A 15,627-nucleotide genomic window follows, 5' to 3' on the forward strand; every position below is an offset into this window, starting at 1 on the left:
TGAATCTGTGCCACTAAACAAGATTTTGCTGCATAAGAAATTGTAGAAATCACTATGTAAAAGGGCATGTTGACAAAGAAACAGATGGTTGCAGAAATTTGTGCAACCTAAGACAAATCTATTTTGTACATTGGATTCTGTACCATGACTATAAACCTCCAACATAGTTAGAGACATATCTGCAGCAAACATACCATGTGTGAATACAGTCAATCAGGTGTATATCACCTGTTCTGTATGTGCAGAGCTTGTGAAAAATTCAGCTATGCTTTTGAACTAATGCATAAATACAAATGATTGGTGACAGAAAATGATGCGGTCTTCCACAAGAAACCAACTAGTATAACGTTCATATGACACATTTTAGATGATGGACCTACATGATAAGGTTTTTCTCCAGTGTGGATACGTAGATGGCTCTTCAATGTTTGCAAGTGTCTAAACCTGGTCCCACAGATCTCACATGGATATGGTTTTTCTCCGGTGTGTATGAGTACATGAGCCCGGAGATGAGCAACCTAAAGATTAAAAAAACAGAAATTAATTAAGAGCATGAAGTCTCAAATAAAGCTGTAAACTCTAAACAAGTGAATATTATTTCAATCCTATTTGCAAGATTGTAATACTGGTTATTGCAAATGCGTTGGACCCGACCAACAGTGCATATAAGATGTACGTATTTTACGGACTACAAGACGCACTTTTTCCCCCCCAAAAAAGGGGGGAAAATGGGGGGTGCGTCTAATAGTCGCAATGCAGGCTTACCGTGGCGGCAGAGGTGCGGTGGCAGAGGTGCAGCGGCAGAGGAGGCGCAGTAAGCGAGGTCCCTTTCTCCGGTGAGGTGATGCAGCAGCCCGGTATGCAGCAGAGCCGGGTGAATCCTGTTGTTATCGGTGGTGGCGGCCATTTTCTTGAGGCCGCGCATGCACAGATGGAGCGCTCTGCTTCCCGGGGCTTCAGGAAAATGGCCGCCGCGATCTCCATCTGCGCACGCGCGGCCTCCCGCGGCCATTTTCCTGAAGTCCCGGGAAGCAGAGCGCTTCATCTGCACACGCGCGGCCTCAGGAAGATGGCCGCGCCCACCGTTAACAGGATTCACCCGGCTCTGCTGCTTACCGGGCTGCTGCATCACCATACCGGGGAAAGGGACCCCGCTTACTGCGCCTCCTCTGCCGCCGCACCTCTGCCACCACGGTAAGCCTGCATTGCCTGCACGGTAAGCCTGGGACCCCTCTCACTGCACCTCCTCATCCCAGCACCTCCTCATCCCAGCATCACCCCACCTCTGCCGACACCTTGCCTCCTGTGACCCTGCTCTGCCACCGCCAGCCCTTAGGTAAGATACTGTAAATTCGGACAATAAGACGGACCCCCATCTTATAAAAAAAAAATCTTTTTTTCTGCAATTTTCACCCCAAATTTGGGGTGCGTCTTATGGTCCGGTGCGTCTTATAGTCCGAAAAATACGTTTGTGTGGTCAAAAAATGCCTTTTTCAACACCAACAACATTATCCTTTGCCTAGTGAAATATGTAAGGCAACATTGTCGTTGAGAGGACAATGACACTGACTGGTAAAACTAATACAAGACTTTATTTTGACATTTACCTGTACGAAGCGGGCACCACATGTCTCACACTTATACGGCTTTTCTCCGGAGTGAATTCTGGTGTGTGTCTTTAGATTTGCAGGCCGATTGAACTGTGCACCACAAATACTACAGCGATATGGTTTCTCCCCTAATGATAAAATAAAAAGATTAAATGCAATAATTGCATTAACTTTTCTGAACAGTAACCAAGTAGGAAAAAAGGGAAATGAAGGATATTAGGAATATAAAAATTAGAGCAGCTGTGACACAGAGGTTACAATTCTACCGATACAAAGTGAGTGCCAAATTCTACGTTTAGATGGACTAAAGCTGTAGCGCTCATTTAAAGTTTTACATGTCGGAAATTCCACTAGTATTAAAATAGGACCCAATTCATCACTCTAACAAAATGTCAATAAAGTTTGCAACCCTTGAGTATTTTAACAACTCACCGGTGTGTACGGTCTTGTGGCTAGCAAGGTTTCCTTTGTAGCGGAATGAAGCTTGGCAGCGATCGCACTTATAGGGCTTATCACTGTGCATCTGCAGAGTGTGTCTTTTTAAAGAGCCCTCTTCGGAGAAACGAGAGTCGCATTCATTGCAAAAGAAAGTGCCATTTTCTGTGAAGAAAACAAAGATCTGTAAGAGATTATAGAAACTAAATTCTATTTTTAATAATGTCACCTTATAAAATGGAGCCACAGATTAATGTCCCAACAGAATAAGATCTGCATGGAGTCAACATGGATTGTTTCATTTGGACACTTCATTTTCCACTAACACTCAAAAATCTTGATTAGGTTATTTGGCTTCCGAACAAATAGTCTCAACTGTATACCCATGACCGTGAAACATAGGAAAAAAGTTTGCTGTATTTAAACATCTGTTCCTTTTGTTCTCAGGGGCAGTAAATCACCTCCAGACGTATCAGGTAGAGCTTGCACCCTTCTCCCCATTGAAAACACATGTAGGCTTGGACAAACTGACCATTGGGGGAAAAGTTGTTTGCCAAAGAACTATTTGCACCCCAGCTAACTGTAATGGGCATTGTGGGGGAATACGTAAAACTCAATACGGCTCTTCATATTATGTAAAACCTACAAAAATAACTGCTTTGAATGGTCCTTTGTGGAAAAGAACTGAAATGGAAATATTGCAGCAGTTATCGATGGACCAAGACATAGAATTGATACAATTTATTGTCAAACTTCCCAAGTAGAGGGCTATAGAAAAAAAAAGTAAACCATATAATGATGCTAAAAAAGATTATATAAAAATGTCTAGCAAAGTTTACATAATGGAAACTTACCACAGCTTGAGTCTGAAAACTCTGATTGTGTCTCAGCTATCTCTTCTCCAAAGTTAGAACCAGGGGTGTGAGGACACATTTCTGGAGGGGATTGTGAAGAAAACATGCTGAATTTGGTTGTGTGGATGTAAAGAGGCGAATGTCCTTCACTACTCATAGGAGACCCCTCCATACTCCTGTGAAAGCAAAAAGAAACAAATCAGTCTGTTCCAATATGATCACAAGGATGGATTAAAAAAAAAAAAAAAAAAAAAAAAATTATATATATATATATATATATATATATATATATATATATATATATATATATATATATATACACATATATATATATATACACACACAAATAAAAGCCAACCAAATAAAACATTTGGGATTCCATTCAACTATACATGACTAGTGGCAAAAGCATTGTGTTACACAGTTTCAGGGCTTACCTATTTACAATGCTGTTCAGTTTGCTAGCCTGGGGCACGGCAGAGTCTTCAGGGCTCCCATTAAGTTTAGCTAAAGTCTGAATGTCCATATTCTCTGACTTGACTGGCTGCTGACACGATGCCTGAGAAGTGTAAAATGGCGGGGACAGGTTGACGATTTCACTTTGGTTGGCGCACACTTCTTTGTCACTCTGGTTCAGGGAATTCAGCAATTTATACTTTTTCCAGTTACAAGCCTTTGGGTCTGTAGATTTCGACATAGGAGAACTAGATCCTTGTGAAATTCGAGCATTTTTACTGCTGCTGGACTCTGTTGGAGAGTTTGGTTGGCAGTCTGACTTTTGTGGACTTTGAGGGCTAACAAGACCTTTGCGGTTGACAGGAGAGTTTGAAGGTTTAAAGTGTATTATTTCATCTTCCGAAGAGGTTCTTTCCTCTTTCCCTTTGTCACAATTATAAAAAGGGCTGCTTCTCACTGATGGACCAGCAGACCGGGAGCCTGCAAGCACATTGTATTGAGAGTCACAAAGGGGGTCTTCAAATGCAGCTTCCTTAGGAGAGAAGACGTTGCTGTGGCATACATTGACAGACAAGTCAGTAACCGCTTTCCTGTAATCTCCTAGCACAGTCCTTGAATTTTCTCCAGGTAACACATTTTCCTTAGGATATCTATTGGATCTTTGGATGTCAGCCATCTGCACATCTCTTACTTCATCCTCGGGAAACAGAAACCCGTGGATTGGAATGTGACTGTACAGAGGGTATGAAGATGGAGAGCCATTGTACAAGTTGGGTATGTAAGACCTTCCATCGCAGATGGCTGTATTACGCAGAGGTACAGTATTTTCTGATAGTTCACAGTTTCTGTAGGCCATAACATCAGGAGGCAACATTAACCTGCCTTGTAGAAAATCATCACCTCTAGATGTTTTCACAGAACTCACAATATCTTCACTAAAAAACAAACAAAACAAAAAAAACAAATAAAATATTATACTCACAACATAAACTAAGCTATTAAATTGTCTAAATCACTGTAAAAGCATGGGAAATAGGCAGGGTACATTATGATATGCTACCTGGACTTGAGAAACCTCTGGCAGGTGTCCACAACATGCTCCATCTGTAAGTAAAGTGCAGTGCTCATGACCGCCATAATGCTGCTCTCTCTTAAGCTTAGCCGAGATGTGTACATGAAATCCAAAAGAACCCGAAAGCCCTCTGCGCTGATTTCTGGATCCAGATTGATGATGTTCATGTTGCATTTCATTTGGTCAGTGAAGATGGTATAGAATAATCCACTACAAAAACAAACATATATAAAATCATGTAAGAGGTTCTTATGCAACAAACATAAAGTTCTCACTTACGAAAAATACAAATAACGAGAACACTAGACAATCAGTAAAGTCATTATAGCCCCGCCACAAAGTATACAAAACGACACCGAAATGCCAATATGTACCAATACGAAATAAGTACAGAATGCATTATGTTCAACTGCACTCACCTGCAAGCCATAAGGACTGTCTTGTGAGCACGGAAGTGTTCCCTGTTCACAACGATGATCACATCTGTGAGGATGTCTCGACTTCGAAGACGATTGAGGTTCAGGAGGACATCGCTGGCATGCCGCGTGAACTGGATGCAGCTGTCAGTTGCAGATGTCATTGTGGCCCCTATCCTAAAGGACAGAAGACAGAACTTTACTACATGTAGAGAACCTAACCTTAGCTGTTCGAGACAATAGCTGCCCTGAATTACATTACAAACAAGTTTCAACTTCTACTTTTGGTGGTTTGTGTTATTTATGGATCAGCGAATCTTCAACAGTTATGAAAGTGGAGTGACATGCAGGTGCGTAACCAAAATGTGAATGTACACACAATTGAAATTAAAAAACACGCAAGAGCCAAATAATAGCATGATAGTGAACGGAAAACACGATAAAAGTGAAAATCACACAAGTACTTACCCAAAGTTTCTATTTAAAATCCAAACTGCTCTTTGAATACTGTAAAATAAATAAAAAAAATAGCAGAAGTGAATATGCATGTTGGATGAGAAGGGTTTATTTTACAAACTATAGGAATGTACGGTCAGATATTAGAGGACATTTATATTGACGGTAGCTACTAAGGAACAACATTTGGAATGTGCCTGGACATGGCAGAACTTCCTGCCGCATATCAAAGACTAGATCGCTTTCCTTTACATAGATTTGATTAACAACTCAAGATACAAATGTAATACAATATTGCAGCAACATTTGAGGTCCTGCAGTACGTATCACAACCACTGGGTGGCCTCACAGATGTACAAATATACCATAGACATCTAACAGAGTATTGCAAAATCATTAAAAATAAAAATGTGGATGTCTTACACTGTAGATCTTGGGATATGTAAAGTCACCACCATACTTGGTCCTATACTAGAATCCCGCATGGGCCATGTCTTAATGGAGCATTTATGTTCATTCCATCCTTACTAGGTTTTTAATTCTAATTCAACACAACACTTCTCATGAAAATGACTTGTGCTAATATAGGAAGATGATACTGTGAGCCACTATGGAGACAGTAAATGTATACCCTACAATGTGGATGTCAGAGAATTGAAGTATTGTTTATTTCCATACACTAAAGTGCAACTGGCTCATATATTAGTCTAAGCACCTTTCACATCCCCGCAAGTAAAAAGCAGAAGTTTTAGGATTAGACAGTTGGTCCAACAGATAACCCAACAGGTACTGAATGGTTAGAGCTAAAAACACAGTGCTTGATTCCTCTTCCTTTTTCAAGGAACCTTGAAACTAGGCATTTCCCGCACTCGGTAGTTTCTCTACCCTTTTTGTACGTTCCCATCCAAACAGAAAGAGTAGCTTCCAGAAACGACTAAAGAAAACCACTGATTGTTGGATTACATCAAAAGAAAACAAAGTCTCAGTAACTCACAAGAAGCTCAAGTGTAATAAATCCGTAAAATGCTGCATCACACTAAAGTGTCCAAGATACACTGAAATAGTAGAAGCCATTACCTTACACTCCGAGCCCAGAAGAGCCGTATGCATACATAGCTTTGGAAGTGGAATATTAACAGATACCCATCCTGTGTCATCATCACCTGCTGTACGTTGTTTTCCTTTACACAGAGGCATAGGGGTGGACACTGCAGCCATATCATACTGGAACGTATTGGACTCAGACTGGGATTACTCCACCAAATGAACTCTACTACAATTTGCTTTCCTGGAAAGCCGTCCCAGGACATAGCCTAACAGCGTGCTTTCCCTTCTAGGCTTCCCTAACACGAGACACATTTTGGTTGTCAAAATTATAAAAAAAAAAAAAAATCATGCATCAGAGTATACAAGAAACAATAAAAGCACAATTACTGTTAATCTCATTGTAGTAACTGTAAAATAGACATGTGCACAGAACAGAGACATTTTGCTCTGGGGTACTGGAACGGTAAAATTCATGAACATTCGGAAGCAGACATAGACAGACAGCGATCTTCCTAATCTAATGCTAACTGCGGCCTGTTTGCTGTCATTACATTACACCGTCTGCCACCAGGTGGCGATAAATAACAGGGTTCTGTCCTTTTGTCTGCTTTTGGCTGCAGGTAGGGAGCAGTTTAGATTAATAAGTGACCAAGATGTGACAAATTGTCATTGGCTACAGTCCTTTTTAGTAAATCAGCCAGCAGCTATACAAAGTACTCCGGATGCTTGGCACCATGATGCAGCCAGGCAATCAAATGAGTAGCAAGATAAAACTATACAAATACATCAGTACTGTGACTGCAACAAGTGGAAATGCTTATATTTTGGGTTCTATTCACTCAAAAGGGACAGACAGGCTCTATCTTGGCTTTTGCGAAATGTCCTTAGTCTTTAATACCTTCCCACTGATACTATGATGACTACATAGAAGCCTAAAATGTCGTTCTGTATGACCAGGAGGATGAATGATCAATTGAAAGTCACAATGCATAGTCCCCTCCATGACAAACAGACCCAGAAAAGGTGAAGTCTCAGTGCCTTGATATAGCCTCATCTGGGAAAGCAAGGGTCATGGCAGCAGTGGTATTGTGCCCGGCCATGGCATAGCCGCCCTACATTTCACATGTTTGCAGACAGTCGTGGCATGACAAATTATGTCACATGCCATGAACTAAATCTGCTGTAAGAAATATACATTATTTGACCATTTAATTGCAGCCAATGTACTCATAACTAAAAAAATCAAGTTGTGCGGCCCTATACTATGGGAGAAAGGAGAAATTCGGCTGTAATGCTCTAATGCCACTCATACGACTCCGCAAATGTGTCAAGGGAGGGCAACGGTTGGCTTAATCCAAGTCTGCCCAATTAAAAAGAGATGCACTTTTATTCTATTCCTCATAGGAAAAAGGATATGAGGGGCAATGCTCCCAGTTTTGCTTTCCAGCAGAGAATCACTTTCAAGTTCATTGGATTAATTATTTAAAAATACACAAGTCGCCTGGGATTTGTGACTGGCAGCGAGCTCTCCCTGCAATGTTACTCATTCCTTATTTAACCAACAGCTTGTAACGGTATCAGAGAAGAGCAGCTTCCAAGAGGCAGCGCGAGGGAACACTGGCCAGGGCACAATGGGTTAACACTACGAGCTGAGCAGTCGTCCTGTATATTGGCAAATGGAAAAAAAAAAAAATCAAGGAAGCCAAAAAGGTATGTACCAAACAGTAAGTGCACAGGGAAGAGTGGCAGCTCTGGCATTGTAGGACAAATCATCTAGGGTAACATATGCCAAAGCAGGAAAAGTAATGGAAATGGAATGCCCCCAATGCCGTCACTACAAGGTACAGAGGGGCATCTCAGATCCACAGCACTAATAATGAACTAAAGCTCGTCCAATCTTTTTGGTTGCTGTTCGTACCTGCCACAAAAACTTATCCTATTGTATCAAAAAAAGTTCAAGCAATAATAAAAAAAAAAAAAATTTATGAAGTATGGGATTATACATAAATTCCTATATTGCAATTTGGATCTATAATTTTATATAGCAAATAGCTTATCTGCGGCATATTGAATATTAATCATGCCCTTTAAATGATAAATCTTCTGCCTAACAAATACAGAGGTCGGCAGTGTGATCGGTGCACCACTAGATGGCACCACTGCCCCTCTTTTCACATCTTGGCAGGCAGATTCCATTATGTCCCCAAGAAAAGTTGTTTTTGGATAAACACACACACGTTTGTTCTGATGTTTTGCCCTTTTCTCGCTTAAAAAAAGAAACATTTTATGGAGTTTTGAATCCTGACTCGACATGTGATTTTTCTTTCCACCAAGTCACCCAGGCTCCAGAAGCCTGGCCATGAAATAACAGTGTTGAAGTCTATGGCTTTGGAGAGCTGGCTTGGAATGCGCTGGTTAGCAGCGGTGCACAGAGGCACCTCCTTTGTAAAATAACCTGAGCAGTATTAGTGACAGGGCCAGCGACATTCCTGCCCTCCCAAACCTGACACCAGCACATAGCTTCTATTATGGAGCCTATACTTTGGCGCTTTTCTGTGGCCGATGCCACCCAACCTGCTGACGCGTGCCAACTCTATGGATCAGGGCTGAATAAGGCCCATGGTAGTCTAGTGTTACTAAGTAGCAGGTGCGTTGTACCAGGGCTACATATAGACAGCACTGGCATTACAGTGCCAGCTCATGCCACAGTGCCAACAATGCAGGAACGCTAAGGGCGGGCACAGAGTTCACAAACTAGCACAAATAACAACCGTAAGACCCCCCATGGCAAAGCATAGTCTCAAAACAATAAAACTACGACACTTTTGTCATGAAAAATTGTGCTAAATTTGTCCATTCAGAGAAATAAGTTATATTTAGTTCATTTCCTATGGAAAAATCAGAAATAAGCCTCGCCAAGTGACAAGCTCAGCTCTGCCACACACACAGTCAGAATGCCACCATCTTCCCACAGTCAGGAGAGCTGCCCTAGAGGGGCCTCAGCAGTGACGGGTGCAGGGCTGCCTGGCAGCCAGGGCAGAGGAATGCCAGACCTCTAGATACCCTCTGGAGCATGCACCATTTAACCCCTTGTCTAGGCCTCCAAGTATCGGTAGAAAACACCATTTGGGCGGTGAGGTGACTGCAGCTCCCCTCAGAGTGAGCGCGGAGCCCCAGCGGCTGCAGCACCTCTCTAAATTTAGCGCGTCGCTGGGGAATTTTATCAAAGAGCCATTCGGAGTGTGAGCGGCAGGGGGCGCTGCAGCCCCAGACACGGCGCAGACATATGTTATTTACCACTTGTGTGGACGGCGCTGGCGGCTCCAACGTAGACTGTCATTATCTATCGCCGTGTAGTGCACAGCAACCGGCGGGACATACTTATACACCGTGCATATTACAGTATGTGCAGCGGGCACCCGCGCCGTCACCCGCGACACCCGCGCCGTGCCCCGCGACACCCGCGCCGTCACCCGCGACACCCGCGCCGTCAACCGCGCCGTCACCCGCGACACAGGGTGCTCCTCTCCTATGGAGTCATGCACAACAAATACACGGGCGTCCGCCAAAACCTGAGGTACAGCCCGCGACCCCCCCTTCTGCCAGACACAAACATGAAGTCCGCTACCTGCAAGAGGAAGGGAGCCCCCATACTTAAGTGTGGTGGTCTTTATCGGTAACTGGCAGGTGAGCGGAGGAGACCCCATATTTCTGGCGGTCACCTGTCAGAGAGTAGGAGACGCCACATTTGTACATAGTGTACCCCTAGAAGAGGGGATCCCCATACTTGTACGTGTGGGGGTCCCTGGGCGCTACCGCCAGGAACAGCGTGTGGAGCCGCGCCAGCCCCACTTCACTGGGCGAAGCTGATGGCGCCCTGCTGTGCCAAGAGGCTGCATAGTAAACAGCGAGCAGACAGGCTGCAAATGGAGGAGCACATCCTGCACAGAGCCCCCTATATACAGAGCCCCCTATATACAGCGCCCCCCTATATACAGTGCCCCTATATACAGAATGCATCACTATATACAGAATGCAACCCTATATACAGTGCCCCCTATATACAGTGCACCTATATACAGAATGCATCACTATATACAGACTGCATCACTATAAACAGTGCCCCCCTATATATAGAGCCCCCTATATACAGAGCGCATCACAGCATGCAGTGCACCTATATACAGTGCCCATCACTATATGCAAATTCTGTATACCATGCACCTCTATATATGTCTAAGTGTCTATATATACAGTTCCTCTAAATATCACCTCTATAGAGAGCTCCATCTATATGCCAAGTGCCCCTCTACATTCCAACTATCCCCCTGTATACAGTGCCCCTCTATATGCCAGGCATCCCCCTATATACAGTGCCCCTCTATATGCCAGGCATCCCCCTATATACAGTGCCCCTCTATATGCCAGGCATCCCCCTATATACAGTGCCCCTCTATATGCCAGGCATCCCCCTATATACAGTCCCCCTCTATATGCCAAGTGCCCCTCTATATGCCAGGCATCCCCCTATATACAGTCCCCCTCTATATGCCAACCATCCCCCTATATGCTGTGCCCCTCTATATGCCAACCATCCCCTATATACAGTGCCCTTCTATATGCCAAGCATCCCCCTATATACAGTGCCCCTCTATATGCCAGTCATCCCCCTATATACAGTGCCCCTCTATATGCCAGGCATCCCCCTATATACAGTGCCCCTCTATATGCCAGGCATCCCCCTATATACAGTGCCCCTCTATATGCCAACCATCCCCCTATATGCTGTGCCCCTCTATATGCCAACCATCCCCTATACAGTCCCCCTCTATATGCCAACCATCCCCCTATATGCTGTGCCCCTCTATATGCCAGGCATCCCCTATATACAGTGCCCCTCTAAATAAAGTGCCCTTCCATATACTGTGCCCCTCTCTATGCCAGGCATCCCCTCAGCACACAGGGCGGGCACGGCTCCCATCCTCCCGGAGTTGTGCCCGCAGCGGTCGGCCAGCAGTAAGGTGCGGGCACAGGTGCACAGGAGCAGACAGGCGCTGGCACACGGAGGGCACTGCACGGAGGGCACGGAGCACAGCACTGTCAGCACTGGGGAAAGTCAGCAGAAACACCGGGGGAGCGGAGAGAAGGAGGAGAGGAGCTGCAGCCCCAGCAACTGGCAAGTAATGAAAAAAGAATGAAAGAGAAGCAATCACCTGGTTGGGCTTTCCTAGAAAATCCTTGCATCACCACTTCTAAGAACCCCCAGTTCTAAGAATCAACAGGGCTCAATTCTCGGAATTTGAGCTTCTGATCCTACCATTATATGAAGGCAGGGGAGGCCTGCGAGTCTCCCAGCCTGCCCCTTTCATCGCCCTCCTGCCTATCGTCGCCGGCTGCGGGCACTCAGCGTCTTTCCAGGCACTTTGCCCGACCAGAAAAAAATGCCTTTTACACAGGTTCATCTTTGTTGAGGGTCTTAATCCGGTATCTGGCATATAGGGTTACCGTCCCCCCCCGGGTGACTTGGTTTCGCCCGGCTGGAGGCGTCACGTGGTATGTCTTTGGCCGTGACGTAGGCTTTCAACTTGGAAGGCCAGCCCTGAAATTCTGAGAACTCATTTGCTATTCTGTGACATAAGAGAGGGGTCCGGCCGCCGCCTGCGCCGTCTGCACACTCTCCGCCGTACACTGCGCACCGGGCACACTAATAAAGCTTCACCGCGTCCCGGGCAGGGCAGGGCGGCCCGGTGTCGGGACTAGGAGCCCCCAGTGTCGGGACTAGGAGCCCCCAGTGTCGGGACTAGGAGCCCGCGTCCTGCAGCGCGGACAGTCACCTGTGGTGGTCAGAAGGGGTATGGTATGCTGGCATCTGCTGCCCATTCTTCTGCCGTCATGTCGTGCCTGTGTGTTGTGGGCACGCTGGTGCCAGGCTGCGGTGTGATGGTCTGAGGAGAGGGTTAATCCGCTGCGCACGGTGAGAGTGGCACATTGGGCACGGGTGTATGGGGCAGCCTGTGGCAGCTTTAATGGGCCAGTGACCCTTCTGGAGATGGAGCAGGGCTGAAGGTGTCTGCGGCTCCCCTGTAACCCTGTGTGTGCCGTATACACTGTGACCAGCTCTGCTCTGCTACATGTGCAGGCGTCTGGGGCTGTCATGGATTCTGCTGCTGTGTTTTTGGTTTGCCATCCTCCTGGTCCCCAGATGTAAGATGTCTCCTCACCCCAGGTGACAGTAGTGAGGATGTAGAAGGTCCTAGTCCTCCCCCTGTCAGTGGTTGGGTCTCCTGCTATCTGTAGTTCTCCATGGACGGTGCAGTCTGTAGCTAGGCCCCTGTGCACACTCACATAGGTGCAGCTGTTGTGTTGATGTTGTGATGTTTTTGGCCCACCACCACCTCTTCCTTTTTTTGGACCACCACCACCACCTCTTCCTTTTTTTTTTTCCAGTGACCTACTTTTTAACAAGCGGGCACGATGGGCTCAAGTTGTTAATGGACTGAAATCCAGTGGGTGTTTGGGCATCCTGCACATTGGGATATTTCTTCTTCAGCTGAAAAACAAGACTAGCTAAGTGTCAGAATATTTAACCTTGTCTGCGCCAGGTGACCTAATTTCTCTAAACCTTGAGGAAGATATGTAAACTATGAAGTCAGAGGGAAGATCCACCCTGTTCTCACTGTTGAGCACATTAACACTAACCTGTCAGTTCTGGGCAGAGTTATGCAATTCTGCATGTCTCTTGGGATGTGCACTGTGATTATTATGCAACGCTGCCTGGAACCCTCTGGCATGGGTAGACTCAATGTAAGGTCCTATCTGCCTTTTCTGAATTAAAGGGGCTGCACTGGAGGGGTATATGGGAGGGCTGCAGTGTAACTTCTTTCCGAAGCCTCCGTGCTGTCAATACTAGTGCAGCAGATCTGAGCGGTTTCTCATCCTGTCCCCAAGTACAATATAATAGACAAGCACTGGTACTTTTCCATTGAGAAGATCTGCTGCCTGGTCCATGCATGAAGACACTTTTGCATTACACTCCAGTCATGGCTGCATTCCCCTGGGTCCTGAGCCATAATAAAGTCTCCAGCCAAAATCTGCCTTTACTGCGTTCAGTCCGCTCCATTACGAAATAGCAGATTGTTAGTCCTGGTTAATCAATAACTGAGGTCCCTTACACACAAGTCACCTTACAAGGGGCAAAGTCTGGACGGTAGACCATTTATTTAGCTGTCAAACTATAGGCCCTATTCATTCACAAAGTTCTGCAGTTTCTTTGCGAAGCATTGTATTGTTACCAGAAAAGGGAAAGTGGGTATCACAATGTGAACTATTAGAATACCACTTTCAGCTTCACATTATGTGGTCTGTTTACTATGACGGCAAAACCAGCTGCCTAGACAGACCATGTAAGTTGAGGCTACAATGCCAAATCATGGCTTAGATTACTACCCCACATTAAACTTCAGCATTTGCCTTTGTTTTGCTCCAAAATATTACTAGTATTTATTTAATTGTTTATTTATTTATTTGATTGTTTATTTATTTTCAAAGTACAGTCAACCTGTTCAGGAAAATCTGATGAGTTCGAAAACTGCCAGCATCATCGTATTACATCACTTCTGTCCTAGAAGTGATGTCATATGAAAGCCATTCATCTCTGTTATGTGTAGCATGACGCACTTTCCCTACAATAATAATAACAAATTATATTCTTGTTTGCGATACACTCTCGTCACTTCTCAGTATAAGAGTTGATGTTTCCTTAAAAGATAGCAGCCGAATACACAATATTGCGAACTGCAGCATAAAATAGCATAGCTGAGTTTTTTTCCCTTAACTACTTGGGGCTGCGATTATTTGCCCTTCGTGATAACTGTTAACTCTTCCTGTAATCTTGCCCTAACTATAGCAGTGATGTCACAATGTGCGATGACAAATTTCATTAAGGACGTGGATTTCTAAGAACCGAGTATAAATAAAACAATTTCAAAGGCTAATTTGCTATAGTACATTTTACTATTGGAAGAAATAGACTAGAGCTAAGTGCAATTGTAATGAGGATCCAATCAATATAAACATAATAAATAGATTTATAGCATTACACACCTAACTGAATCCCCTGATTTACAAGTGAAATTTACATTCGGCCGTAGACTTATTGTTAGTGAAAATAGATGCTATAAATGAACACAAACATAATCTCATTCCACAACAAATACGGATTAACATGCTTTTTATGTGAACTATGTAGTGTAATAAAATTATGTTTCCAAGCTTGAAGATTGCTGGAAACTGTTGCTTAGAGGAAAACATGTGGAATGGCTTATTTCTTGCCTTAGAGAGCTGAAGCAACTAAAGAGTTAGAGGACAAGTACCGTTAACCCCTAACATCGTTCTTTATATTTGTACATTCTGTGACTTTACAGAGAACTTTAGACTAAAATAAATAATAGGCATCATGTATGATTTACTTGCAATTAAATTGTAATAAGGACGATATCAACGGAAGCCACAATCAGCATCCAAGCTGCTACGATTACCCTTTATGGCCACTTTATATGAACAATGTTAGCACCAGTATCTGGTACAGTTTCATGTTGTAGAAAAAAGCAGAATCAATTTAAGTGTGCTATATAAAAGCAGTAGTGTCCTGGTGGATCAGTGGTTAAGACTCCTGCTCTACAGCATTTTTGAGCTCGCTCTGTCTGCGTTTGTGTATTTCCTCCCGCAGTACGAAACGTACTGATAATAATCATCAGGCTTCCTAGGAAATGATGTGTGCACGTGTCTGGCTCTGTGCAGACTGTGAATAAATACCTTCTCTGATCAGAGCTACAGTATATGTTGCAGCCATATAAGTCACCTGTACAACTAGACTCACTGAACATATGTCTGGTCCACATTGAAGAAAACGTGAACTATGCTAAGTGTTATTTAATTGATCATTAGTACAGATAGTAAATGAGTAACCGGTTACATTGTTACATCAATTCTATGACCATTTGTGTTTAATGAGATGAGTTGGAAAAAAATACCCTTTCTTCTAAACATATGTCCTGTACACTGAGTAAAATTTCAACACTTATTTTTAATTATATTTTAAGAAGTAAATACCACATAGTTACATAAGACCGGGACCAATTGGTTTATTGAATGTTTTTTTACAGTATTTTTATTTTTTAAATTTGTTATTTTGTTGTTTGATTTGTTTTTAGAATTGGAAATTAAAATCTTTGATAATAAATAGATCCTCCTCTCTTATTTCATGTCAACTGAAATCCACT

At 43.8% G+C, this 15,627-nt stretch overlaps 1 protein-coding gene across 5 annotated transcripts in view; it reads right to left on the reverse strand.

Annotated features, from left to right (window-relative positions):
* BCL6 (BCL6 transcription repressor) overlaps positions 1-15,627 on the reverse strand; it is a 97,048-nt gene that overhangs the window by 2,952 nt on the left and 78,469 nt on the right. For 3 of the 5 annotated variants that reach the window (XM_069727084.1, XM_069727085.1, XM_069727086.1), the window contains 8 exons: positions 5,312-5,350; positions 4,847-5,020; positions 4,416-4,637; positions 3,337-4,290; positions 2,900-3,075; positions 2,043-2,210; positions 1,608-1,738; positions 381-518 (listed from right to left, as the gene is read on the reverse strand). In XM_069727084.1, the coding sequence (XP_069583185.1) occupies positions 381-518; positions 1,608-1,738; positions 2,043-2,210; positions 2,900-3,075; positions 3,337-4,290; positions 4,416-4,637; positions 4,847-5,007 (1,950 nt within the window). In that variant the 5' untranslated portion in view covers positions 5,008-5,020; positions 5,312-5,350. Of the gene's footprint in view, positions 1-380; positions 519-1,607; positions 1,739-2,042; positions 2,211-2,899; positions 3,076-3,336; positions 4,291-4,415; positions 4,638-4,846; positions 5,021-5,311; positions 5,351-9,643; positions 9,785-11,559; positions 11,627-15,627 lie in introns of those variants that run through there. The other 2 variants (XM_069727083.1, XM_069727082.1) reach the window with 2 other exon arrangements.

The sequence above is a fragment of the Ranitomeya imitator genome, chromosome 5 (assembly GCF_032444005.1).
Source record: "Ranitomeya imitator isolate aRanImi1 chromosome 5, aRanImi1.pri, whole genome shotgun sequence".
NCBI lineage: Eukaryota > Metazoa > Chordata > Amphibia > Anura > Dendrobatidae > Ranitomeya > Ranitomeya imitator.